Here is a 27,826-nt window from a genome sequence, read left to right as displayed (position 1 = left end):
CGGAAAACGTATTTCACACATTTACAGAAATCAGCAAATCTTGTGCATTGAGAGGATACGTAGATCAACGTCAATCTTCCTTAAAAAAGGGAGGGAAAACTCGCAGCAGTCCTACATGAGGGCCGAGGCCAGAATAGGGATCTTGGGGGCCCGGAGATGAAAGGGGCCCCTCTTTTCTTGCACCCCAACTATTTTTCCCCTCACAAATAAAAGGTAATTAATACAAAATAGAATAAAAACAATTTATTGCAGATTCCTTCATATTGTTTGCATCACATTATGTGACCTAATCTAAAGCCTGGTCATGGCACACGTGGAAACCATATTTCACAGCGTGCGCAGGCAGTGAAGGGTTCATTTGTGACATTGGGCAAAAGTGTTGGTAAATGTAATTCACCTCATTCATATCAGGCAATAAATATAATGCGGGGCACAACATCATATTACATATACCACACATACATACATATACAACACATACATACATATACCACACATACAAACATACATATAGCACACATACACACATATGCAACACATGCATACATATACCACACATACAAACATACATATACCACACACATATATATATATATACATGTATCACACAATACATACTTACACATACCACACATACAAACATATATATATATATATATATATATATATATATATATATATATATTCCACACATAAAAACATACATACATACTTGTACCACACATAGAAACATACACATACCACACAAACATGCTTATACCACACAAACATACATATACCACACATATATACATACATATGTATACCACACACCTGCATACATATACCACATATACAAACACACACACATATATATATATATATATATATATATATACACACACCATACAACACATACAAATACCACACATATATATACATGTAGCACACAACATATACATACATATACCACATGACACATACATACATACATATACCAGACAGCACAGTGTGGAACACAAGGCACTGAGGCTCCTGTAACTGACCTGGAGCTGTCATTCTATCAGCCGCTTCCAGACTGTTCCTCCCCAGCAGGGTACAAACTCCTCTGACACAGAAACAAAATGGAGGGAAAGGAAATGGAAAGCAGTGAAGCAAGGAGACTGGACAGCCAATCAGAGCCCACTCTGTGCCCTTAAGCCCTCCCACGCTTCCTGGCTGGATGCAGATGGACGCTGGAGCCTGACAGCCCCTCACATTACCCCGGAGCTCACAGGCCAGGAGGCACAGAGGCAGCTCAGGTACTACTCCTCAGGTAAATCTACCACAGGATGGGGACTGGGGCAGGAGCAGAACATACGCATGCATGGATTCCCCCTCTGAGATCTTTTTCATTTTCAGAATCTACCAGAAGTTTCCTTTATTATTTACGTAATAATTGTTCTCGAATTCTATGATTTCTCGCTGAATTTTATGCTTTCCTATTCTCCCTTTCTCAGGTCTTATATAAAAAAGCTTTAATAATCTTTCTCTAGAACATACTGGACGGCCGTATATCACCCACCATTCACTTTTTCAAAAGGTTCTGTTCAAAGTATAGATGCATTTTATATTAATAGCGTCATATAACTTCATGAACAATTCTAGACTTTGATTGGTTATTTCTTGCTGGCTTTTTTTTACCCCCTGGGGGAAGCAATTTTCTGATGCACTCTTCATTTCCTGCTTTGTGTTACGCAGCAGAGCACAGCCTACTGCTCCGTCATTGAGACGTGCCCAGGAAAATCGCTCCCCCTTACCCAGGTGTTCGAAACGCTCTTTTTCAATTTAAAATATCCCAAAATTCCGTAATGGTCTGGGAACTTTTTCATGTATATTCGGAAATTTTCTGAAATGTTATTTCATATGTGTAGAGCTTTTTTTAGTTATAATTTCCCTTTAATTGGGAACATGGAAATTAATCCCATATTGCGTCTTTAACCATCATCCCCCCTTTTGCCATCATGGCACCAGAACACACTGAAATAATCTTCATCTGGCAAAATATCTTTCATTTTTTTTTATAAGAAACACAAATCATAAACAATATTTGATTAAATGTTATAAATATTTAGAACATTAGCAATTATTTCGGGGTTTTTTTTCCCTAAATTGAGGGAAATTATGTGTTTTTCGATTTTTTGCTTCTTAGTCAATTGGTTCTTTAAACTATTTTATTTCAATTCTTTCTTCTGCTGGAAATTTCTTTTTTTTTTTTTTTTTTTTTTTACAAAATCTACTTTTTGGCGGAGGCTAATTACACACCTGCAATCACTTTATTATATTTTTTCCAGAAAAAAAATACTGGATTTCATGCATACACAGGATATCAGATATGACTAGAAACTTGCCCGTTCTGAAATTGTTATGAAGTGGTGAGCAAGCGAAACTAATCTTTGGCCAAAATCCTAATTTTTTTAAAAAATTTCCATGTTTGGTACCAACAAATATAAAAAAGAAGCAAATTTTTACTTTTACTTCTTACCCAGGGTAGCCGAACCTCATTGTGGTTGCCAATAACAACCACATATGTAACGATCCGGGTCCATTTTATTTTTGCAGTGAATCAAACAAGCATAGGCCTTAAAAAGTAATGCCCCCCCCATGCTTTAAATGATGAGATATGAAAGTACTCAGAGACCGGATTCATAAGAAAAACAAACATTTGTTAAAATCCCCACTTCTCTTATTTAGTTTTTCTTTACACGCTAAAATTCTGAAAATGACAAAAATAAAAATAATTTTTTAAAAAATGTTTTTTTATTTTTTATTTTTGGAAAGCGCCCAGTCTTGCTTGCTCAGCAGACGGTAACTTTATTAGATATCTTCACTGGTGGAAATTGGAGTGGTGGATTCTGGGAAGATTTGATCGTCCATCTTTGCTGCTGTCCGGGCTACAGGTGCCCATAGAAAGCAGGGAATTTATCATGTGAGTAAATCCATAGCACCAATTACACTAGAATAACAAGAGTATAAATGAAATCACACCACTTCCTGTTTCATGTCAACAACTTCCTGTCTTGATGCGCATCCATAGGTCCAGTTATGCCTTAAAAACCAGACCATATGTTTCTCTCCCTAAACCGGAGACACTGATAAAATCTGCATAACGTAACGCAAAATCTATACACTCAAATGCCACATGTGGCCTTGCTTTGAATAAAAATACGGTCACCCTAATTTAGTCACTTTTAGTCCCAGAAACTTTGATAATAACTTCTGATATATATACTTCTGAGTTAATATTTATGGTAAAAACCCAAAAGCCTCTCCTGAGTCCAGTGTCGCCAACATAAACATGTACAATATATTGGCGTGTGCATATAGGTGGCCTTTTTTTATGATAAAAAATATATTAGAAAAAATATATATTTCTATGGATTGTGGTACAGAAAGGGTGACATCTAGTGGAGAGCAGGCGCTGTTACATGTAGAGATAGAGGCTTTAAAATGGATTTCAATATTATAAACTCTGTTTGGGGAATACAACTTTTACATGGGTCCATTGACAAATTTAACTGCTAATGTCTTATATTAAGTACTGTATGCTGAATTAATGTACTTATAGACACCATTTTTATACTGACCCAATTTTGGAGTATTCTAGAATCCTAAGTAACGTCAACAGAGCTATATCTGATATTTAATAAGAGGGTAAAAAAAAAGTCACACGTGTTCTCCCATGGCATGGCTATTAATGTAATGATAATCTTCTCATTATTTAAAGTACAACATGACAGATTAGTCTTAAGGAAGCTGTCCTGACGTGATATTTGGTGCGTTACCGCGGTGTCGCTGCGAATCCACAAACTCAGTGTTAATGCGATATTCTCACACTTGTGCTATTTAAACTAACAATGTATCGAGGCATCCATAAATCTAATTAGCTCGCCATTAAATGACGAGACCCCTTTCCACCTCGGCGTAAGATCTAGCGTGACCTTTAGTGTGCAATTTCTGTCGTCAGAGACATTTTCCCAGCGTTGGCTTGATTATCCATTCGCAATTCAAAAGTTAAGTAACATTCCGAGTTAAAGGTAACTCATTGGTCCTATTAATTGGCTGAGAAGTGACAGAGGATGTCCCCTTAGAGGTCCAGGTGTCATGAACCATGGAAAGGGGTTCTGGACTTCACAATGAGATTGGAGCAAAAGGGGGAAAATGTTTCTTCTATAGAAAAATTCATGATTTCAACTATCCAGAAAACTTTTGGTTGTCCATGTGCTGCCGAGATCCTCTGAGACTGATCCAATCAAGTTCACCAATCATTGTCTTGGAAGTTTTATGATGGAGAGTTTCCAAGGTCAGACATTGTCCAGGAGCTCAGAAACGTTACGTACCATCTACAAATAAGAAGCGATATGTATAAGTTCACATTATAGATTCATTTCCTGCGTCTTTATTCTAAATGGTTTATTCTCAAACCTTGGTCAATGGAGCTGGGGAGGATATTTTTTTGAGTATCGCTGTTCACAGGGTGTTGGTGACTTTCCCCAAATAAGCCCATTGTCCCCAGGCCGTTGGAAAACAATGGCGATTGGGGAAAGTTGGTGACATTCACGTTCAGAACGTGGAGAGTGACGAGGCTGTACACAAAAAAAAAGTAATGACGCAGTTTGTGATGTCAAAGAGTATTTAAGCCACTTTTTCCGAAATGGTTGACTGCTTGTGTATTCTGCGTGCTGGTTATTCAGAGGATGCTGTTAACCCTGTGTGGGTCTTCTTGGCTATCACAAGTTGAAATAGAGCAACAAAACATATATGTTCATATGTACCATCTATTGATACAAGAAGCGGTACATACAACCTTGCCCACCATCGCAGGCGAGTGACTCCTTACCTCCGAAACCTTGAAAAGGTTACTAAGAACGTTGGAATTCCAAGACAAATGACACCTGTGTCTTATACCGTTTTTGATTTATCCTCTCGATACTTGACTAGACTTGTAATAAGAGGGAAATATAGTTAAGATGAAGTAGGAACATCGTCTTGATCCAGTTTCATACGGAACTGTGACGGATTAGCAAAAGCCTTGGCAGGAAAAGGACATTTTTATGGTCAGACAGTGGAGCAAGACTTTTTATTAGGTCTGTATTTTGCAACGCCAGTAACTTGATTGATACATTAGCCTAGTGAGTTTTTTTTGTCTTGCGTAACCCTGCTGGCTTATCACCATTGTTCTGAAGTAACAATATGTTATTGAAACAAACGTTACACGTTCTGTTGGTCAGATGGCTGATGTCATCCAGTCATTCAGCACGTCGATGGTAGATCTTCATGGTGTGACGTCAATGAATGACTGGTTCCAACAAATTCCAGCCTACCGATCATACTTCCTAGACTATTATCAAATGAACATTTTTCAGAACGGTTCTTCTGTGTTTTGTCACGAATACTGAAGCAGGACGCGACCAACAATGAACTGCATCACAGAGGCTTTCGATCCCACCAGGGTTGGGTTTAGCCTGATCCTCTGTTCGGCTTTTATGTTCACAATCCTTTATATTATAAACTCAAATTTGGTGGGAAAACAAAAAGCGGCTGGGAGTCACAACACTTCTACACTTCATTTAATAAAAATGGGTTCATCAAGAATCCCACGACGATAAATTATTTAAAGGTAAAATGTACGGTGTGATGTCACATACTATAGGGTGTCCACGGCCTTTCATTAATTTGTAAAATCAAGATAAAATTGACATAATTTTCGGTATTCTTATGTAGGTCTGTGTCGAACCACCGCTAATAAATTCAAACGGTTCACGTCTGCAAATGATTTTATTGTAGCATTTCATACAGTCATGCAAATAATATATATAGAATGGTATGAGAGGAATTATAGAAACCAATGGAATATTACGCAATAAGCAAGAACATTCCACTGGTTGCTATGGCAGTAAGACCACTTTTTAGAACTTTGCACTATAATTGCTCATTCTAAATACCCCGGAGTCCTGACAATCTTGTTAATATCAGCTTTTAGAATTATAGATTGATTTTCCGATTAAACAATTAACCAGTCCTACCAGTTATACTCCTCAAATCTCTATCCCATCATACTTTGAACTTGCAAAGACAAAGGAATTAAAATAAAAGCTACATCACTTCCTCTCTAAGTACTAAGGATTTTGTGTCCCTTTTCTAAAAGTGTGTTCGGCCTCATGGGGAAAAATTCTTGCATGCACAAAACCGGAGCTTTTCTCATCGTTTCTTGTTTCTTTGATCCGGATCATGATCTGAAAGAGATAAAGTATGAAATCAAACATCATAGGTCTACATTCTCTGTGCTAGTGATCAATCGTTCCCCTTGTAGTACCTCTACTCTGCCACTAGAGGCAGCTGTCCCGATGTCCTAACTTTCACTCATTAATTAACTCTATTTTCTGAATGTGCACAATCGGGTTAAATATTGGTGACATTACATTTGCAAGATATTTTTGGGTTCAATAAATAAATTGCTTTCATAAGCCCCTTTCCTATGTACCTTCATTAGCAAATTTACTTTCCAATTTATATTAAAAAATGGGACCATTATACACATATAAAAAAGAAAAAAAGGACAAACACACATAACATTTTGATCCATAGTTCTAGGGGGGGGGATACATCCCATAATGTTGCTTGCCATAACGATAATTCGATAATAAATCAAAAAGTGAAAAATAAATATATATATACTGTATATATATATATATATATACTTAAATAAATATATATACTATATATATATATAGACTTTTCCTTTAACTAGCTACTCAGAACCCTTTGCAGCTGCTCTACAGACATCTGGTTACCTTCGTTAAGAGATGTGTGTGGCATGAGTTAGGTACAGAGGGGGTCTAACTCAGGCTTGGGGTATTATGTAAAAATATCCCCCCACTGCACCTAATTGTAACCTTAAATTTTATTAGTCTGCTGCATGCGCCGTGTATCAAGTAAGTCATTTATACGCTAGATAAGTGGTTGCGGCTATAACAGCAGTGTCTAATTAGCTTGTCTTGAGTGGTATTCCACCAACCTTAGCACAGACCTCGTAACAATTTTACTGCCGTATTAATTATACCGTAGCTCCTAATCACTGGCAAAACAATACCTTTTTTTAGGCTTTAACACATGTATTTCGCTGTCAGAGCTCCACAAAGGTATGATTATGCTAAGATCGGCACTGGCGCGTTTCATTTTAATAAGTATTTTTAACCTTCATGTCAAAAAGAACTGTTAAGCAAATTGGTGGTTGGCTTACGAAGCTGGAAAAAAACAAAAAGGGTTTAAATAACCCGCAACAAGTCTTAATTTACAGTACAAATCTATTCATATATACATCTATCTATATTTCTGGTTATTTGGTGCAATGAGCTTGTATATATTAGGGATGTAAGCGGCCAATGGCAAACTGGCTTCTGTGCACAACTCCCAGAATGCAACACAAATCGAATGCATTGATTGGCAATACTGGCTCTCAATGTCCCATCTCTCAATGGACTAACAGCCGGAAGAGCAGGTGCAAAGATTTCATCAAAACCAGCCAATCACAAGCAATGGTGCTCTACATCGATCAAGCTCTCTACATTCAAGTATGGATCAAAAGGAGATCCTTTTTTCAGTTGTGGAGAGACATAGCTTCTTTTACCCAAAGGCTTTAAACTGGATTAACGTTGTTGCGGTTGCAATGAGGCTGGCAATGTGGATTCCACCAGTGTTCGAAAAATTGCTCTTCTGATCTCTGCTCCAGACGTTGCAGATACATCATGTATTCCTACAGGAAACACAATTATTATTATTATTTATTGTGTTATATAGCGCCATCAAATTCCGTAGCGCTGTACAATGGGTGACAGGACATAACAAGTAGTAAATAACATAACAAATTGACTTAATAAGGAGGGCCCTGCTCAACGAGCTTACAATCTAGAGGCATAAAACACGTACTCAATGTCCGAAGGGGACACAGCCAGTAGGAGGTGAAACTAAGAAAGGTTGAAAATCCGCGAAGAGGTATTAGTGCAAGAAAGGAAGAGGTAATACTGATGGTGGGTAATCTACAAATCAAATAACCGTTTGCCAGCCATTGCCACACTTTATCTGAAGATGGAGACAAGAGGAGAGGAACCACAAAATAATCTACTCTACAGCCTAGGACCAAAAGAAAAGAAATGGTAAAAGCAGAAAGACAACGGGGGTTATCTTTTGTATTTTTACTTTACCCCTAATGCAAAATGGATAATGATGCCATTTATTTATTCAACTAACTTTCTAATGGCTGATATTGGAAATAAAGCACAGGGTTAGTAAATGGTTTATCCAACCAACTGGCCTCAAAGAAGGTAAACTCAATCATCTCCGACACCTGACTCTTTATGGTTTTTCTTTCTCCTCTCCACCAAGTCGATCAAGTTCTTTTGGAAAAGTCGTCGCTCGGCAGTTGACTCATACAACGAAAACTTGTAATTACCTTCTTTTTTTTTTAACTAGTTTGGATCTAATTACTCATGTGGGTTGCCATTTGGGGCATATTCTGCTCACTCACTCCTGATGACAATCCATCTGCCAAATGCGTCGGCGAAACCTCCCAAAGGACAGCTGGAGGCTCCCCAGTAACGGCTCAAGGAGAAAGATTAATAGCGTTACTAACGTCCAAAAGTCACATTGTATCAAGTTGCGTTTTCACACCGCCGGGCGTTCAGTAATTGCAGATCGCACATACATCATCTCATGTGAAAAGGAAACATAATCCAATGGAAGATCCCCGCGCTGGTACCTTTCCATGACATCGTGTCATCGTGACTGTGGAAAGACGCCATTAAGCGCATCCCCTGCCACCGCTGTTAAATGTCAGCCTGTACAATACAATTAGTAAAGAACGACCCTCGACGTCCCTTTTGCTTGGCAGTCTTCCGATATTGCAGTAGTTGGCATTTGGTGTCCTAATTAGCTGTGATTATGATATCAGTGGTGACTCAAGCCAAAGCTAAATTTGGTGGTTTCCGAAATGTCCATAAATGTATATTACTTTATCGCTTCATGAGTACTCTTATATGCATTCTTTAAAAAAAAAAAAAACTTGATGTAGTAGCTGCAGCCCTGCTGCTGCTGCCTTCCTCTTCTGTGGTCCGAGGATTCTTGCCACTGATTGGCTGGAAAGAAAGTGCTGTAAGTAAGGGGCAGGGTCTCAGGCATGGGAAATAGCAGGGGCAAGGGAAGGGGCAAATGCATATGGGGGCATTCTGTAGAAACTACCCCCCATGCATTTGTAAAGAAAATGTAGAGGGACCACAATGCTTTATAGTGAATATTAGTTTAATATAATAAAGCCGTGCCTTCAGTTGGAGCAAAAATGAAATACGAAAACCTTTGTTTTGAAACAAAAAGCAACATTTTCAAGTATTTTTTACACCTTGAGAATAAGGGATCGCCCCTTTATAGGTTAAAAAAAAATGTAACTTTTTTTCTGTTAAAAACACTAATGATTCCAAAATTTTCCGAAATCAGCTGATTCCTCATAAATATAAAATTCTTGCTGGCCGAGTGTCGAGAGAAACCGCAGATAACCACAAAAGTTTGCGGTGTTTTTTTTTTGTTTTTTTTTAAAACAACATTATGGTTCTGCGACCCCAACATAAACATCGAAACCTGCCCACTTTTTGTCAAAGTGCCAGAGTAAGATTTTTTATTACAGTTTTATTACTAGTTATGTGGATAGCAATTATTACCTTTAATATTATGGCTAATCGTGAGTATTTACATATTTAAGCAAAGGATCTTGTCGAGAGCTGGGCTGGCCATCTAAACTGTAACTCCCATGATTCTCAGTCTACCCGAGGCTCTGTTACAATAGATGACATAAAAAATATTTAAACAAAGACAATTTTAATAGAGAGAAAGGGGCCCTGCTCTTGTGAGCTTACAATCTAATGGACTTTTGGCGATATTGGAGCTTACGTCGTATCCTTGTAGAATGAAGTAATATCACCATCCACCATCCTCTGATTAGCAGCTGGGTTATTCTTTCGACAGCTGATCTAATCTTACATTCCTGTGTCTGTAGACGTAAAAGCCTGAATACCAGCCACCAATATTTACAATTTTCTTGGAAAGGATTATTACAAAACAGATGATTCCAAGAAGGACGGAGAAAATATTGATAGATACATTCCGCAATTACAGAACTTTAAAGGCTGTCCCTCTGCGGATATTTGATACCTTCACTCGTCCGGGTTTCTGTGAATAAATCCAGATCGTGTTTTCACTGTAGTCTGCCTAGCCTGCAGTGACACCTAGTGTTCATCACTGTGTATTGCTACACATGGGGTCACAAAGTAATACAGAGATGAGAGGGTTAACGGGGAACTCCCACCATGATATTTTAGCCTATAGTCAATGCTGACCTGCATTACTATATACAGGGGGGGGGTTATTACTGTATACAGCGCTGGGGGTTTGTGCCCCTTTAACTCCAGCAGTCTAATCCTTGGCTTTGGATATACCCCTGCTGTTACTGCGCTAAGACAGGGATATCCCTAAAACAAGCACTGCTGAAGGATGGTATTAACATAAAAGCAGCAGGGGCAGGGCTGCACAACACTTGATCCTCAATGATTTTGGGATATCCCAGCTTGAACATAAGCACTTCAATTAAAAAATCATGAAACTACTTGTTTTTAAACAGGGATAAACAGAATTCCGGGCTTGTTTGAGGTCCTCGAGGACTGGAATCGCGTGGCCCGGGACATAAATTACACTTTCAAAAATACAGAAAAAAGATCAAGTTCTACATTGTGGTGTTTGCTTATTATTAGTCCAAGAGATCTGTGCCCAACAAAATGCCATTATTATTATTATTATTATTATTATTATTATTATTATTATTATATAATTTATAAATATACTAGGAGGTTAAGGGGGACCGAGACAAAACGCCCCAATTCCCTGAACCCCTTTTAACTCCTCAGATGCCCTTCTTTTCTAGGAGCTTAGAACCTCTTACGTCTTGATAAAACTCCACCCATAACCGCACCCCCAGCCCCGCCCCTCTGATCTTGCTGAAATGCTGGGATTTCAAGAAATGGTTACATTAATTTTATAATAATAGAAAATAATCCGTTGGTGTTCCAGAGAGTTAAAGTTGATTAAACGCTATCGATGCTGAAAGAGGTTCGGGATCGCCGGCGCCCCCTGCTGTATAAGTATTTAACAGTTTATGTAAGTAGTAAGTCGTCGGGAAGCTCAAATATTTAGCCGTCCTCTGGGAGCCTGCTGCAGACAGCAAAGGCTCTCAAGATTCAGATGGGAGTCCAAGACCCAAAAAAGGATTTGAAGTGGAGCGGATGAGACTGACGGGGGGGGGGCTTAGGGGCAATCTGTAAATTAAGAGGCTGTGCAGGTAACAAGTGATGAGTATTGCCAAGCACAGCCAATCCCCAACACATAACTACATCTGACTGCACCTCCCATTATGCTCAGTCAGCCAACTGTCAATAACAGTACCGGTGTGACGGAGCCTTGTGGACTACTGCCGGTCAATCGTATCCTTCGGCTATGCGATCCCTTTAACGTTAACCCACGGCAAACAGAATTCTGCACCATGGCATGTCGTGAGGGTCGTATTTTAATAACAGTTCTTGTCAAATGGGTGGACAGTCTTCATAGCATTCATTTAAAAAAAAAATGTTATTTGATCATTTAAGCCTAGGAATTAAATCTCCGTAGTTCCCCTTACAGCCACAGAAAAGTTTAAGGGAGATATCTTCCCGCTGATGGACCCAATAAGGTCAAGGGGCTTATGCAGAAGGGACAAGATCAGTGTAAACATATTTTTGGTGAGTTAGGAGCAGGACATGACCATGCGCAGAAATGTAAGTCATGAGTCGTCAGCCTTTTTGCCGTCCTGTCTTGGAGTCAAAATCAAATTACCCTCATCGGCTCATCGTGATGTCCGGCTTTTCTTTCCCTCTCGGAACGCTTGGCTCTCAAAATCTGCTTGGCTTGCTTCTCTGGTAAGATAGGAGAGGCGTCTAAAACCAACGGGGAGATCATCAGTGTCAAGGCGTAAAATAAACGGTGCTGTTTCTCTGCGGTGCCATCAATCTGGAACATCGAAACATCGGCCCCATTCGGCCCCTGTCTAGTCGCCCGTTTTATCCTGCTGTAAAGACTCAAACCTTAATCAGTCGTTGATCTTGTCTTAGATTCAGGAGCCGTATGTCTATCCCATGCATGTTTAATCCCCTCACTGTATTACCCTCTACCACTTCTGCTGGGGAACTGTTCCACTTATCTACCACCCTCCCAGTAAAGTAAACATTCCATCTAAGCCTCTGACTCTTGGCGGAGTTTGCGGCGCTGAGCTTTTCAACTCACCTGCCAACTCGCACTTCAGAGCGGAGGAAAAAAAAGAGGATTCTCAGCAATAATGATACACAAAATCAAACTTAAAACCTATAAAAATCTGGAAAATTAAACAGCCAATGGAGGAGAGAATAGGTGCCCGTCTTATCTCCCATTGGCTGAACTCTAACCCTCCATCAACACATGTAGATGCAAGCTAAACGTATGCTAGGATCTTTTTGGACTAACGATCAACCACGTTTAACGGAGTCCCTGCACAATCCTTCATTTTTTATTGGATTTTTGTATTAACCCCTTATGGTCTGCTGTGCTTCAGGAAGCAGATGACTTTGGAAGCAAGTTTATGTCTCCCTAGCAAATAAATTCCTCCTGCTTCCGAGTGAATAGACAAAGTTCTCTTTCAGACGTATCCTCCAGAGGTATCGCGTTCCACGGGACACGTGCGGAATTTTTCAACTTGTTTAGCATATCGTTGGGTCCCACAGGCTGGCTTTGTCCTGCAGAACGCGATGGTCCCGAGAAGGTGCCTCTTAATAAAATAAAGTACCCCTTAAGTGGGCAAGTGTGGTGAAATAAGTGTTATTATATGGCTTATACCACTATGTGTAAATGTAGATAACAAATACATTGCAACATTGTTAAAAGTGCATTTATAATCATATAAATAAATGGTAAAAAAGATAAAAGATGCTTTTCCTAATTTACCAAAATAAAACATGCCAAAAAACCTCAATAGTTCTACCCAACTAATATTCAAATTTCTATATAAGTATTTAAAATGTACAATTAACGCAAAAAGCAATTATTACAAAAAATAAATATTATTAAACATATTAAAAAAATGTTTTGCATTAAACATGCAATTAGTGCAAGAAGCAATTATTCTAAAAAATAAAATAAAAATAAAAAAATATTAGTTTAACTATAAACCGGAGGAAAAAATTACCAAAATGTTCCGTATTAAACATGCAATTAGTGCAAGAAGCAATTATTGTAAAAAAAATATATATATATATATATAAATACAAAGGTAAATATTATTTCATCTATAAACAGTGAGGACAAAATAACAAAATGTTCAGTATTAAACATTTAATTAACGCAAGAAGCAATTATTCTGAAAAATAAAATAATAAATATTGTTTTAACTATAAACTGCGGGGGGGGGGGATTACCAAAATGTTCCGTATTAAACATGCAATAAATGCAAGAAGCAATTATTCAAAAAAAATAATAAAACAAAATAAAAATAAATATTTGATCTATAAACAGGAATAATAAGGAATAAATTATTCTAAAAAAATAATAATAAAACAAAATAAAAATAAATATTTGATCTATAAACAGGAATAATAAGGAATAAATTATTCTAAAAAAATAATAATAAAAATAAATATTTCTGTAAAAAATTCTATAAAGAGCGGAAAAATGTTGAGTATTAAACCTGTTGTATCTATCCATCCATGCGCAATTTCTTATAAAACCTCGTAAACGGGAAAATTCTGCGATTATCCCGCTAATAGATGAGAATTTAAAGTTTTCTTTAGCGTCTGCAGCAAAAGTTGGACATTTTCATACAAAAACACCCCCGAGTCTGGATCCTTACCAGTAAAAACAGCCACAAGGACCATAACGAGGAGCAACGCCACAAAGGTCCTCATTTTATTTTCGGGATGTGCTTGCTCTGTGCCGTCTCAGAAATGAACACCATCCACCAGGACACAGAGGTCTTAAGGAACCTACGTCAGCTCCAGCATCTGCACACCCCACTGAGTCAGGAGCAGCCCTGAGCATATGCACAGCTCTACACTAAGCTGATTCCAGGGCTGCTGCGATTTACGCGCACATTTTTGGAACCTTCTGTATGGATGCGATAACTCCTACTGCACCAGCATAGAAAAAAAGATTGCCCATTTGAATAAGAGACCTCCGAGGCCCTGAACATTTATATGATTCCGTATCTTTTTGTAGGTCGACCCATTAAAAAGGTATATAAATCAACTCAAAATGCAGTCTTTTAAAAAAAAAAATACGTAGATGATTTTGGGGCGGCCTGCGTTTGTGTGAGCGCATCGCACCTGGCAGCATACCTGGGCGACAGGAAATAGAATCTATTAAGTATTTCATTCTAACCCAGGCTTTCTAAAGACTCTCTAGACTACAACTCTTGTGACCCTCATCAGACACAGTCTCCCTGACTTTACTGCCAATCCCAACCTTTTCACACGTTTCATATACAGGTACAGAGCGTCTAAGCCCCTCCCCTACAGAGATGCTTTCGGTGCTGAACCCACCCACGAGGGACACACAGCTGGACTTTTGAGTTACACAGGCCTTGTGATTCTTGGGTTTAAACAACAGGGCTTTTTTTGGGGGGGGTATATTTTTGATGAATTTTAAGATTTTCAAAATGTTTAAATTAAATGGGAGATTCTAGGTGGAAACGGGCAGATCCTGGGGGTCATCAGTCTGGAGCGGATTCCTTATCTCTGTTTCGGGGGACTGTTATTGGAAGTGAAGTAGTTTAGTAATTATACCTGTAGCTTGGGCGTATTTTTTTGTTTGTCGATCAGTGAAATTGTCTTGGAAATATTTAAATGTTGCCCTTATGGTGATAGAACCTGTGAGGTCGGTGGCATCCTGTGGCAGAACCAGCATTATCTGATCAATTTTCTGTCCCTAAATTGTCTTTCTCCCTCTTCTGGCCCTTACAAAGGCTGCCTAAACCAATCGGCAACTTAACAAAACGAAATGGGGAGGAATAATCGCACAGTTCCTGATAATAGGATAGCTGCTCCCATATAGTGGGTTTTAACACACGTATATTGTATATTTTAACCTACAAACATCACTGCATGAGATTAATGAGATTTACTTCAATAATAGTGTTTTTCTTAGTACTATACGCAGTTTCGGCCTGCATACAGGTGAGAGCCAACCTAAATACGTTATATCCTTGCTTGAATACAGGTTATATCCCTGCCTGAACACGAGTAACAGCCCTACATGATCACATATTACATCCCTGCCTGAATACAGGTGACAGCCTAACTGCATAAGGCTGATACCCCTGCCTGAACGCATGCAACATCCTGTTTCCTTATAGTGATGTCCGGATCATGAACGAATCGTTCATTTGATCCGGTTCTTTTTAGTGATCCGGATGAATCGGTTCACTAGACTGAACGATTCATTTGTAGCGGTTCAGTCTGTGAATCATGCAGCTGTAATCTGATCCTAGAGCTGTGAGTCATCTGCAGAGCACTCAGACACAGACTCCGATGTCAGGTTACAGCTCATTAATTCACACAGGAACGATGACTCATAGAGTCAGAGAGTCGTTCAAAGAGTCGAATGATCCGAAGAGTCGAATGATCGGAAGAGTCGAATGATCCGAAGAGTCGAATGAACCGAAGAGTCGAATGAACCGAAGAGTCGAATGATCCGAAGAGTCGAATGAACCGAAGAGTCGAATGATTCGAATCTTACAGGGATCCGGATCTTACAAGGATCCGAATCTTACAGAGATTCGAATCATTCAGAGAATATTACTGATACCATACTTTTATAAATAAATACATTAATAATGTTCACACTGCCCCCAGGATTTAGATTCCCCTGAGTTTGCCCCCCTTTACCTATAACTGCACCTACAGTTAACTTTATTAAATTAATTAAATTAACCCTCAGTCATCAGCATAAAATTAACCCTTATACCCCATCAACCATAACTGCCCCTGAAATTAACCGTAAAGATCCCATTAACCATAACGGCCCCTGAAATTAACCCTAAAGACCCCATTAACCATAACGGCCCCTGAAATTAACCCTAAAGACCCCATTAACCATAACGGCCCCTGAAATTAACCCTAAATACTCCATTAACCATAACTGCCCCTAAATTAATTGCATATACTCCAGATAAATTACCTAATAAATTGGTATGGTTGATGGGGTCTTTAGTGTTAATTTAGGGGCAGTTATGCTTAATGGGGTGTTTAGGGATAATTTAGGGGCAGTTATGCTTACTGGGGTCTTTAGTGTTAATTTAGGGGCAGTTATGCTTAATGAGGTGTTTAGGGTTAATTTGGGGGCAGTTATGCTTAATGGGGTCTTTAGTGTTAATTTAGGGGCAGTTATGCTTAATGAGGTGTTTAGGGTTAATTTGGGGGCAGTTATGCTTAATGGGGTCTTTAGTGTTAATTTAGGGGCAGTTATGCTTAATGAGGTGTTTAGGGTTAATATGGGGGTAGTTATGCTTAATGCGGTCTTTAGTGTTAATTTAGGGGCAGTTATGCTTAATGAGGTGTTTAGGGTTAATTTGGGGGCAGTTATGCTTAACGGGGTGTTTAGGGTTAATTTAGGGGCAGTTATGCTTAATGGGGTGTTTAGGGTTAATTTGGGGGCAGTTATGCTTAATGGGGTGTTAAGGGTTAATTTTAGGGGCAGTCATGGTTGATGGGGTGTTAAGGGTTAATTTTAGGGGCAGTCATGGTTGATGGGGTGTTTAGGGTTAATTTAATGGTGAGGGTTAATTTAATTAATTTAATAAAGTTAGCTTAAGGTGCAGTTGCAGGTAAAGGGGAATGTAAATCCTGGGGGCAGTGATTATTAATGTGTTATTTATAACAGTATGGTGACATTCTCTGAATGATTAGAATGCCAATGAAGGCAGAGAGTCGTTCAAAGATCCGGATCTTACAATGATCCGGATCTTACAATGATCCGGATCTTACAATGATCCGGATCTTACAGTGATCCGGATCCCTGTAAGATCCGAATCTTTGAACGACTCTCTGCCTTCATTGACATCACTGGAGGCAGGGGGGAGGATTCATGATGAAAGGGGCGGGGCCAATCGTTAGTGTGCCTGCACGGAGTTACTGGAAAACAGTAACTCCGTGCAGGCACACTGAGTGATCCGAAGATCCGGATCATGAATCGGATCATTTCAGTGAACGAATCGAAATGATCCGATTCACTTTAATGATCCGAACTTCCCATCACTATTTCCTTACAGCACGCATGCCCCGCCCACCAGGGTGCACCAGGGTTCCCGCAGCACCAGTTGACGTCATCAGTGCGCGCGGTGTCAGAGGCTTCCTGTCATGCCTCCACAGTGAGCTCCGGGATGGATGAGGCCGAGGATGCGGGGTTGGGGTTGACGCTGCTGTGGACGGTGTGCGCGGTGTTGCTGTCCGTGCTGCTCACCCTGTGGTGCAGCGGGCGGCGGGCTCGGCGGCGGGGTCTGGCCCGGAGCGGGAGGCACGGCTGGGAGGAGACCGATCTATTCAGCAGGCCCACGTACTGCTCCGTGTGCGGCCTGCATGCCCTGAGCGGGGCTTACTGTCGCTGCTGCGGGCTGTGCGCTGACCGGGCCTGCATGCGGAGGGCGGAGCGGCGCTTCCCATGCAAGGAGGTGGCAGTGCGGGCGGACGGAGCGGCCTGGACCCACCGCTGGGTCCGGGGCAACCTGCCGCTCTGCAACCGGTGTGCCCAGTGCGGCCAGCAGTGCGGGAGCCAGCCCAGACTGTGCGACTACCGGTACGGCACCGGGGGAAAGAGAATGACAGCTCTGCGAGGACGGGGGGGTGGAGAGAATGACAGCTCTGTGGGGAGGGAGGGGGAGAAAGAATGACAGCTCTGTGGGGAGGGAGGGGGAGAAAGAATGACAGCTCTGTGGGGAGGGAGGGGGAGAGAGAATGACAGCTCTGTGGGGAGGGAGGGGGAGAGAGAATGACAGCTCTGTGGGGAGGGAGGGGGAGAGAGAATGACAGCTCTGTGGGGAGGGAGGGGGAGAGAGAATGACAGCTCTGTGGGGAGGGAGGGGGAGAGAGAATGACAGCTCTGTGTGGAGGGAGGGGGAGAGGGAATGACAGCTCTGTGGGGAGGGAGGGGGAGAGGGAATGACAGCTCTGTGGGGAGGGAGAGGGAATGACAGCTCTGTGGGGAGGGAGGGGGAGAGGGAATGATAGCTCTGTGGGGAGGGAGGGGGAGAGGGAATGACAGCTCTGTGGGGAGGGAGAGGGAATGACAGCTCTGTGGGGAGGGAGGGGGAGAGGGAATGACAGCTCTGCGGGGAGGGAGAGGGAATGACAGCTCTGTGGGGAGGGAGGGGGAGAGGGAATGACAGCTCTGTGAGGAGGGAGGGGAGAGGGAATGACAGCTCTGTGGGGAGGGAGGGGGAGAGGGAATGACAGCTCTGTGAGGAGGGAGGGGGAGAGAGAATGACAGCTCTGTGAGGAGGGAGGGGGAGAGAGAATGACAGCTCTGTGGGGAGGGAGGGGGAGAGAGAATGACAGCTCTGTGGGGAGGGAGGGGGAGAGAAAATGACAGCTCTGTGGGGAGGGAGGGGGAGAGAGAATGACAGCTCTGTGGGGAGGGAGGGGGAGAGGGAATGACAGCTCTGTGGGGAGGGAGAGGGAATGACAACTCTGGAGAGGGAGAGGGAATGACATCTCTGTGGGGAGGGCGAGGGAATGACAGCTCTGTGGGGAGGGAGGGGGAGAGGGAATGACAGCTCTGTGGGGAGGGGGAGAGGGAATGACAACTCTGTGGAGAGGGAGAGGGAATGACAGCTCTGTGGGGAGGGAGGGGGAGAGGGAATGACAGCTCTGTGGGGAGGGAGGGGGAGAGGGAATGACAGCTCTGTGGGGAGGGAGAGGGAATGACAGCTCTGTGGGGAGGGAGGAGGAGAGGGAATGACAGCTCTGTGGGGAGGGAGAGGGAATGACAGCTCTGTGGGGAGGGAGGGGGAGAGGGAATGACAGCTCTGTGAGGAGGGAGGGGAGAGGGAATGACAGCTCTGTGGGGAGGGAGGGGAGAGGGAATGACAGCTCTGTGGGGAGGGAGTGGGGGAGGGAATGACAGCTCTGTGGGGAGGGAGGGGGAGAGGGAATGACAGCTCTGTGAGGAGGGAGGGGGAGAGAGAATGACAGCTCTGTGAGGAGGGAGGGGGAGAGAGAATGACAGCTCTGTGAGGAGGGAGGGGGAGAGAGAATGACAGCTCTGCGAGGAGGGAGGGGGAGAGAGAATGACAGCTCTGCGAGGAGGGTGGTGGAGAATGACAGCTCTGCGAGGAGGGGGGTGGAGAATGACAGCTCTGCGAGGAGGGGGGGTGGAGAATGACAGCTCTGCGAGGAGGGGGGGTGGAGAATGACAGCTCTGCGAGGAGGGGGGGTGGAGAATGACAGCTCTGCGAGGAGGGGGGAGAATGACAGCTCTGCGAGGGGGGGGATGACAGCTCTGCGAGGAGGGTGGGGGATGACAGCTCTGCGAGGAGGGGGGGGGAATGACAGCTCTGCGAGGAAGGGGGGGGGGGTGACTGCTCTCCAGGGAGGGGGGGAGAGAGAATGACAGCTCTGCAGGGGGGTTGAGGGGATAGAGAGAATGACAGCTCTGTGGGGGGTAGAGAGAGTGACAGCTCCATGGGGGGGGTGACAGGTATATAGGTACATAGAGGGATTTATAGACTGACGCTCTCGCTTTGCATTTTGCTCCTTTGCATGCTGTCTTCTCCGGGTTTCGCGTGACATTACTGGGTACTGAACTACCGCCGCTGAATGTACGCAGACCGTAAAGGGGCCATAAAGTGACAATAGTAAATAGCTGCGTCTAGCTTAGTATAACAAGCTGGAAAGCGCTTGCTTGTGAAGCTATGTGTCTGGCAGAGCGTGTATGGAAGGAGCTTTAAGGTGTTTGCCCCTAACAGGCACGCGAGTCACGGCTTGTTGTGAGATTTCGATAGCGCTTTAATTTAAACGCCAACGCCTCTGTACTCCGACCAATCGCTTCCTTTCTCTCCATCAGATGCATTTGGTGCCAGATCACGGTGCACGACGACTGCAGGCAACACCTGGAGACGGAGGAATGCGACTTTGGGGAGTTCAGAAGCCTCATAATTCCTCCCAGTTACATGGCGGCCGTCAGCCAGCTGAAAAAAGGCAAAGCTGCTGATTATGAAAAGGTCTGACGAGGAAACAAAAATATAAAGTTTTATCTTAAAATAGTCATTTAATATAATCTTTTAGAGCTTGAAAGGCTGAGCTACATTTTGCTTTGAGACACCGCTCCGGCGAGGGTTAAATATAGTTACATAGGCTGAAAAAAGACATGCGTCCATCAAGTTCAGCCTTTCCTATATCTGTTAATTTGTTGCTGTTTGATCCAAAAGAAGGCAAAAAACCCCGGCTTCGCTCTTTCCAATTTTGCACTAACCAGGGAAAAAAATTCCTCCTTGGATCAATAAGCTGTTTCCCCATAATTAAAGATTATATCCCCGAATATTATGTTTTTCCAGGTATCCATCCAGTCGCAGTTTAAACGTCTGTACAGACTCTGATAAAACTACCTCTGCAGGCAGAGAATTCCACATCCTTACTGTCCTTACTGTAAAAAACCCTTTCCTCTGCTTTAGTCTAAATCTCCTTTCTTCCAGTCTAAACGCGTGACCACGTGTCCTATGCATAGTCCTGTTTATGAACAGATTTCCACACAATGGTTTGTATTGGCCCCGAATATATTTATATAACGTTATCATATCCCCTCTGAGGCGACGTTTTTCTAAACTAAACAGATTTAAATTAGTTAACCTTTCTTCATAACTATAGCGCTCCATTCCTTTTATTAATTTTGCAGCCCGCCTCTGCACCCTTTCTAGTGCTATGATATCTTTCTTTAGAAAAGGTGCCCAAAATTGCACAGCATACTCAAGGTGCGGCCTTACCATTGATTTATACAGAGGCAAAATTATATCTTTATTCCGCGACTTGATGCCCCTTTTTATACACGACAATACCTTATTGGCCTTAGCAACCGCAGACTGACACTGCACGTTGTTGCCTAGTTTGTCATCTATAACAATTCCCAAATCCTTCTCATTTGTCATTACCCCTAATTCACTACCGTTTAGGGTGTAGGTTGCTTGTGCATTCGCTACCCCGAAGTGCATAACTTTACATCTATCTACAATGAATTTCATCTGCCATTTGAGTGCCCGGCCCCCCAGTCTATCGAGATCCCTCTGCAGCACAGTAATATCCTGCTCGTCCTGTATAACTTTACCTAGTTTTGTGTCATCTGCAACACAGAAACATGACTTTCAATGCCTCCTGCCAGGTCATTTATAAATATGTTGAATAAAATTGGTCCCAGAACAGAACCCTGAGGGATACGACTTACCACTTTTGACCAGCTTGAAAATTTACCATTTATAACAACTCTCTGTTCTCTACCTCCAAGCCAATGTTCTACCCAAGAACAAGAATTTGCATCTAGGCCAATTTCTTTCAGTTTGAATACTAACCTATTGTGTGGAACCGTGTCAAACGCCTTGGCAAAATCCAAGTAGATTACATCCACTGCAACACCCTGATCGACACTTCTACTTACTTCTTCGTAGAATGCAATTAAATTAGTTTGACATGACCTATGTTTCATAAAACCATGCTGATTTATGCTAATAATACTATTCTTCCCAAGGAATTCTTGAATATTATCCCTAAACAGCCCTTCAAATACTTTCCCAGCAACGGAAGTTAGGCTCACAGGTCTATAATTTCCGGGCACAGAGTTGGAACCCTTTTTGAAAATAGGAACCACATCTGCCTTCCTCCAATCCTCCGGTACAATTCCTGAAAGAAAAGAATCCTGAAAGATTAGAAACAGAGGTTCACTTATTTCCTGACACAGCTCCTTAAGTACTCGTGGGTGAAAAACTTTCTTTAGTTGCTGCAGCACCTTGTCCTGGGCCATCCACTCACAGTTTGACTGAAAATTTTTCTCAGTGGTCCTATGTATCTCCATTGCCATAGGTTCCTCCATAACATATACTGAGGAAAAATACTTATTTAAAGTTTCTGCTTTTTCCTGGTCCTCCTTAACCAACACTCCCCTCTCTGTTATTAATGAACCTACGTTTTCATTCTTCGTTTTTTTAGAATTTATGTACTTAAAGAATTTTTTGGGGTTAGTTTTGCTCTCTTTGGCTATCCCTCTCATTTTCTAGTTTAGCCCATCTAATCACCTTTTTGCATGCTTTATTTGCTTCCTTATATCTTATATAGGATGCCTCTGATTCGTCTGATTTAAATGCTGTAAAAGCCATTTTCTTATTTTTAATTTCCTGCTTAACGTCTCCACTAAGCCACATCGGTTTCAATTAGTTTCTTTTATATTTGTTTCCTAGCGGTACATACTGAGAAGTGTACCCTGCTAATATTTGTTTGAAAATACTCCATTTTTCCTCAGTATTTTTATCCCTGAAGCGTTTTTGCCAGTCAATAAGTTGTAAAGCTGCCCTTATCTTATTGAAATTGGCCTTCTTAAAATTATACGTTTTAGTATTCCCCATGGGCAATTTCTTTTTTGAGTTTATTTCAAAAGAGACCATATTGTGATCACTATTACCCAAGTGCTCCCCCACGTGAATGTTAGACACAAGATCAACATTGTTTGTTATCACCAGATCCAAACAAGTATCCTTTCTAGTTGGTGCTTGTACCAGTTGTGACATGAAGGTGTCATTTAACAGGTTCAAAAACCTGACACAGCTCCTTAATATCCGTTTCCCTTTCCAGTTAGCCTCCTCCATGAGATATCATTGGACCCCCCTGATAGTCCTCGCCAACACACGCAGCGGGAACAACATGGGCGAGATTCTGCTGAGCGAATTTAAAGGTCTTTTGAACCCCGTCCAGGTAAGCCTGTTTGGCGCTTCCATCGATATATCTGATCTGTCGGCTCCGGCAGAATTATTCTCCGATGCTCGTGGGAGATCCAGAGCTCCTTAACTTGAGTTTGTAGCCTGAAGTTACATTGACGATATATTTTATGTCTCTGCCGGTTTGCGGATCTCGTCGTTCCAACCGCCGCGTGCTCTCTTTGCAGGTGTTTGATTTAAGCCGGGTTTCTCCATCCAAGGCCTTGCAGCTGTGCGCACTCATGCCTGCAAATTCAGCCAAGGTGTTGGTTTGCGGTGGGGATGGCACGGTGGGCTGGGTCCTCGATGCCGTGGACGAGATGAAGATCAAGGTAATCATAGTTTTGCTTTCCCTTGGAATTGCCCCTTGGAACTTTGTCCATTCACTGCTGTGTTTTAGGGGCAGGAGAACTTTGTTCCCCAAGTGGCCGTTTTACCCCTGGGGACTGGGAACGATCTGGCCAACACGCTGGGCTGGGGACCCGGTTACGCTGGCGATGTTCCTGTGGAGCAAATTCTGAGGAACGTAATGGAAGCTGAGAGCATCAAACTCGACAGGTGAGCCGGGCTGGCAACTTACCGCTTACGCGGACGCCGTTCCGATCTTATTCTCCTTTCTGGGATGCAGCAAGGAAAGGGTTAATATCGCTATAGCTCTCTTCTTTTTTTCTGTGTTTCAGGTGGAAAGTGCAAGTTACCAACAAAGGCTACAGTCTGAGGATACCCAAGGTACAAACTTTTCAAAAGAGATTCTAAAGAATGGAAAAGCAGAGGTGACCCCGGCGTAAAATATTGTCAATAGTGAACCGGGGGGGGGGGGGGGGGTTCTGTTACGTTCTATTAATATCCTGCGCAGCACTTCAAATATTATCTTTGTTTTATATTAAATATTCTGATATTCTCAAATATTTTATTATTATTATTTTTTTTATATGATATGAAATGGCATAGTATGATATGCAAATATTATTTTAAATATTTATTATTATTATTATATAAATATTATATACAAATAAAACATTTGTTATTACTTTAAATATAATATGCAAATATATACAAATATATTATTACTAAATACTATTTTTTTTTTTATTTGAAATATTATAACGTACAAATATTTTTTATTGTTATTTATTTGAAATATTGTTATAATATAATATTGTTATAATATACAAATATTTTTGTTACCCAAACATCTGTAATGAAATAACCATGCCTACTTTTATAGAAATGACTCGCACCATATATATATATATATATATATATATAATTTCATACCCGTCTCTTTACATTATTCCTGCAGGTGTTGTCAATGACAAATTACTTCTCGATAGGGCCGGACGCATTAATGGCGTTGAACTTCCACACCCACCGCGAGAAGGCCCCTTCCCTGTTCTCCAGTAGACTCATCAATAAGGTCGGTCTCCTTCCTGATTTATCTTTTCTTCAGTACTTCTCATGACATTAACTCCATTAACTCAACACAAGCAGGTTTATTGTCCTAAATAGTCGTTTACGTTGGGGAAAATCCTGCGTTTTAGCTAAATTTCCCATTTGCAGAATATATTTCCTTCTAGCGCAGTTGTTTCCTTATTACCCATTAGATATTATCTCTGCGGTGTCATCAGAAGGTGCGGGTGTCGTAGTATAGTATTTGTTACATGCTTACAGAGACAGACGTTCCTAAAGAGGCATGACTTACTCATCAGGATTGGCACCCCAAGGAGACACTCTTTTGGATGAAAGTCTTTAAATAAATTAACAATAAAATTAAAGAAATATTTATATATATTATTAAAGTATTTAAAGGATGAGCACACGTTGTGGCATCTGATCGTGCGCCCGCTTTTGTGTACTTTGTAGGCAGTTTACCTGTTCTATGGGACCAAAGATTGCTTGGTTCAAGAGTGCAAAGATCTTAACAAGAAACTAGAGGTAAGTTGTGAACATAACCAAGAGTCGCTCGCGGATCTTTTTATACGGCGTCTGACGCGTTAATATATCTCTTCGGTGCGTCCAGGGCAATGGGCATGAACCCTGATTGGGAGCCTAGCGTTCCCTTTCCGCTCAGAGCCTGCCAAGTAATCGTGTTCGTTTTCACGCAGGTGGTCCCACCTCGGGGGCTGTGCTGACTTCTTGTGCTTTGTAACTGCAGCTGGAGCTGGATGGAGAGAGGGTAGAGCTGCCGAATTTGGAAGGAATCGTAGTGCTGAACATTGGCTACTGGGGAGGAGGCTGCCGATTATGGGAAGGGATGGGGGATGAGACGTATACCCCGTCAAGGTTCGTATAATGTAGACACTACATGGGGAGACCCATGGGGTGCCATTAACCAGTTTACTGCTTTTACATATTTGAATTATTCTGAACATACAGTAATAAGTACTGGTTTAAATATTAACACTGTGTGGTCAGACGCATTATTTGTTGACCTTTGATCCCAATGCAGGCATGACGACGGGCTCTTGGAAGTCGTAGGAGTCTATGGATCCTTCCACTGCGCTCAGATACAAGTGAAGCTGGCAAATCCAGTGCGTCTTGGGCAGGCGCACACTGTTCGGGTAAGCACCAACCCTTAAATGTGTGCAAGCAAAAGTGAGCGCACCCTGCTATGGTGCACTTTTGACACTTTCTAACCAGAAACGGCCTCATGCTTTGCATTAATAAATATGGGGAGCGTTGTGCTTGTTTTACAGCGTCTGCTATTTGGTTTTCCATCATTTATTTTTTTTCCTTTGACCGACAGCTGATTTTGAAAAGTTCCAAAATGCCAATGCAAGTGGACGGAGAGCCGTGGGCGCAGGGTCCTTGCACTGTCACCATAACCCACAAGACGCATGCAGTTATGTTGTATCACTCAGGTGAGCAAACGGACGACGATGCATCCAGCACGTCAGACCAAGAGCATCACACCGGCTCTGGGGGGAGCGAAGATGAGATGTAGGCAGCCGTACTAATGCCCCGTAGAAATTCACCCCTCCATCTGCATGAACCGTCGGCCTCTTCTGTAGCAGGCAGAGAAAGGGGTCTTTACCCGCTTTTGTCTGCCGCAAAGATTGGCTAGAAGTGTCCTTTTCTCCAAGCCATTTGAGGGGCCAATGTCCTTCTTCATCTCTCCTCTCCAGAGAAGAGAATTAGTTGTGTGCACTAAAGAAATCGCGCACTGGGCACAAGCATCACAGGGGCCCAGCGTAGTATATAGCGTATTTTTGTCTATGAAAAGTATAATATGAAGGTAAATCGGACCAACGATGTTAATTGGCACATGCCAGGTATAAGTGGAAGCCGTTTGCTATGCCGAGAACCCATCAGGAAATACAGAAACCGATCTGGTTCACGAAAGTGGCGCGCAGATATCCTTCGTCTAACACTGACCCGCCTGTCCATTCACTGTGCAAATGCTAGAATTGTTTAAGCAATGAAGACAAAAAAAGAAATATCTTTCGTCCACTCGGTGGGTCCGAAAGTGAAATCACTACTGTACCGAGATGAGAGATGAGAGCATGCGTTACGCAGGCTTGTTTCTGCGCATTCCATACCCTGCGCGTTCCGCTCCTACTGTTACTGCTAAATCCAGAGACCAGATGTTCTATCCTAGCGAGCCTGGGATTCCGGTCTAACGTTTATTCCGTTACCGCAACACACTGTTTACAACACAACCTGTCGCGTAGGATTGCTGCTTTGCTTGTACCGTGTTTTAACTCATTGTGTCTCTTAGATGGGCCTGTGGTTTACTTAGAGACTCTGTCCCGGGACATATTCCGTGCCACGTGCCTTTTAAATGTACGGTAGTGTCATGGAGTCAGGTGTTACAGCACAACGTGCCGGGCTTAGAGCCTTGTGTTAGTCTAGAATCCCTTCAAACGACGTGTAATAGTCTGTTGTAATTCAGCTAAAAATCTTCTTACAGCTATAGATCGAAAATGTCCCCACGCTGCGCATGTTTACATTAAAACATACATAGTCGTCTTGTACTAAAGGCTAAATTAGAGACCCCTTATTCCCCGAGTAGTTTTTTACAGCTATTTCCTTAACAAAATGAAAAATACATAGTCTCATGAAACAACTGTCCGCGATTCATCGGCCGGTAAGTTAAATAGATCGTAGAAATTAAAACGTAAAGCCAATTATTAACTCTTTCACAGCTGAGGCTCGTTTATCATTTTAAATGTGTGCGTTTGTGTAATAGATAAGATTTTTAATTTCTTTTTTTTTTTTTATACATAATTTACAAATGGCGATTAAGATGAGGTTGGGTTCAGGCGTCTGTCTCCTTGTATGTTTGGTAACGTTATAGCGCTCTAGCAAGATGGGAATCATTTTTACACGCAACAATTCCAGTCCATGTGCAAATATAACATTATTTAATGCTATAAACACTTAATTCCACTAGGGGGCGCTTGTCTGTCTCTTATGAATCTAATGTTTTGGGATTGCGTCGTGCGTTATGTCTATTTTTGTATGAAGTCCGGGAGAAAATCCCATATTTGATATCTTTTTGTTAACAAATGTTAAAGTGTTTCAGTTTTACTCGCATTGTTAACAGGAGACCCGCATTATCTTATAGTGAGCGCCCTCATATTCCACAGCGCTGTACAATTGACAAATATGTATTTGTGGTGACAGGGCCAGTTTATTAAATATATATGATTAATGCAGAATTATTTGGGGGTCTCTTTAACCCTCAGGCGTGCATTTTTTTAAGTTTCATAAATGCTTTTTTTTATTAAAGAGCCGTATATATATTTGTAATTTAAGTTATTA

At 41.8% G+C, this 27,826-nt stretch overlaps 2 protein-coding genes across 2 annotated transcripts; one reads left to right on the top strand and one right to left on the bottom strand.

Annotated features, from left to right (window-relative positions):
- Positions 1 to 5,806: 5,806 nt before the first annotated feature.
- Positions 5,807 to 14,129, bottom strand: C13H17orf67 (chromosome 13 C17orf67 homolog). The gene is made up of 4 exons (XM_053453663.1): positions 13,970 to 14,129; positions 11,929 to 12,029; positions 7,641 to 7,774; positions 5,807 to 6,256 (listed from the first exon to the last, which is right to left on the bottom strand). The coding sequence occupies exons 1-3, from the start codon at positions 14,022 to 14,024 to the stop codon at positions 7,658 to 7,660; spliced, it is 273 nt and encodes a 90-aa protein (XP_053309638.1). The 5' UTR covers positions 14,025 to 14,129; the 3' UTR covers positions 5,807 to 6,256; positions 7,641 to 7,657.
- Positions 14,130 to 17,459: 3,330 nt separating this feature from the next.
- Positions 17,460 to 26,499, top strand: DGKE (diacylglycerol kinase epsilon). Its single transcript, XM_053453969.1, has 11 exons — positions 17,460 to 17,907; positions 20,173 to 20,329; positions 22,941 to 23,060; positions 23,251 to 23,394; positions 23,463 to 23,620; positions 23,743 to 23,791; positions 24,366 to 24,479; positions 24,926 to 24,997; positions 25,218 to 25,345; positions 25,512 to 25,623; positions 25,809 to 26,499. The coding sequence occupies exons 1-11, from the start codon at positions 17,495 to 17,497 to the stop codon at positions 26,004 to 26,006; spliced, it is 1,665 nt and encodes a 554-aa protein (XP_053309944.1). The 5' UTR covers positions 17,460 to 17,494; the 3' UTR covers positions 26,007 to 26,499.
- The last annotated feature ends 1,327 nt before the right edge of the window (positions 26,500 to 27,826 follow it).

Source organism: Spea bombifrons, chromosome 13 (genome assembly GCF_027358695.1).
Source record: "Spea bombifrons isolate aSpeBom1 chromosome 13, aSpeBom1.2.pri, whole genome shotgun sequence".
Taxonomy (NCBI): Eukaryota; Metazoa; Chordata; class Amphibia; order Anura; family Pelobatidae; genus Spea; species Spea bombifrons.
The sequence above is the reverse complement of the archived record's forward strand: the minus strand, read 5'-3'. Positions and strand labels throughout refer to the sequence as shown.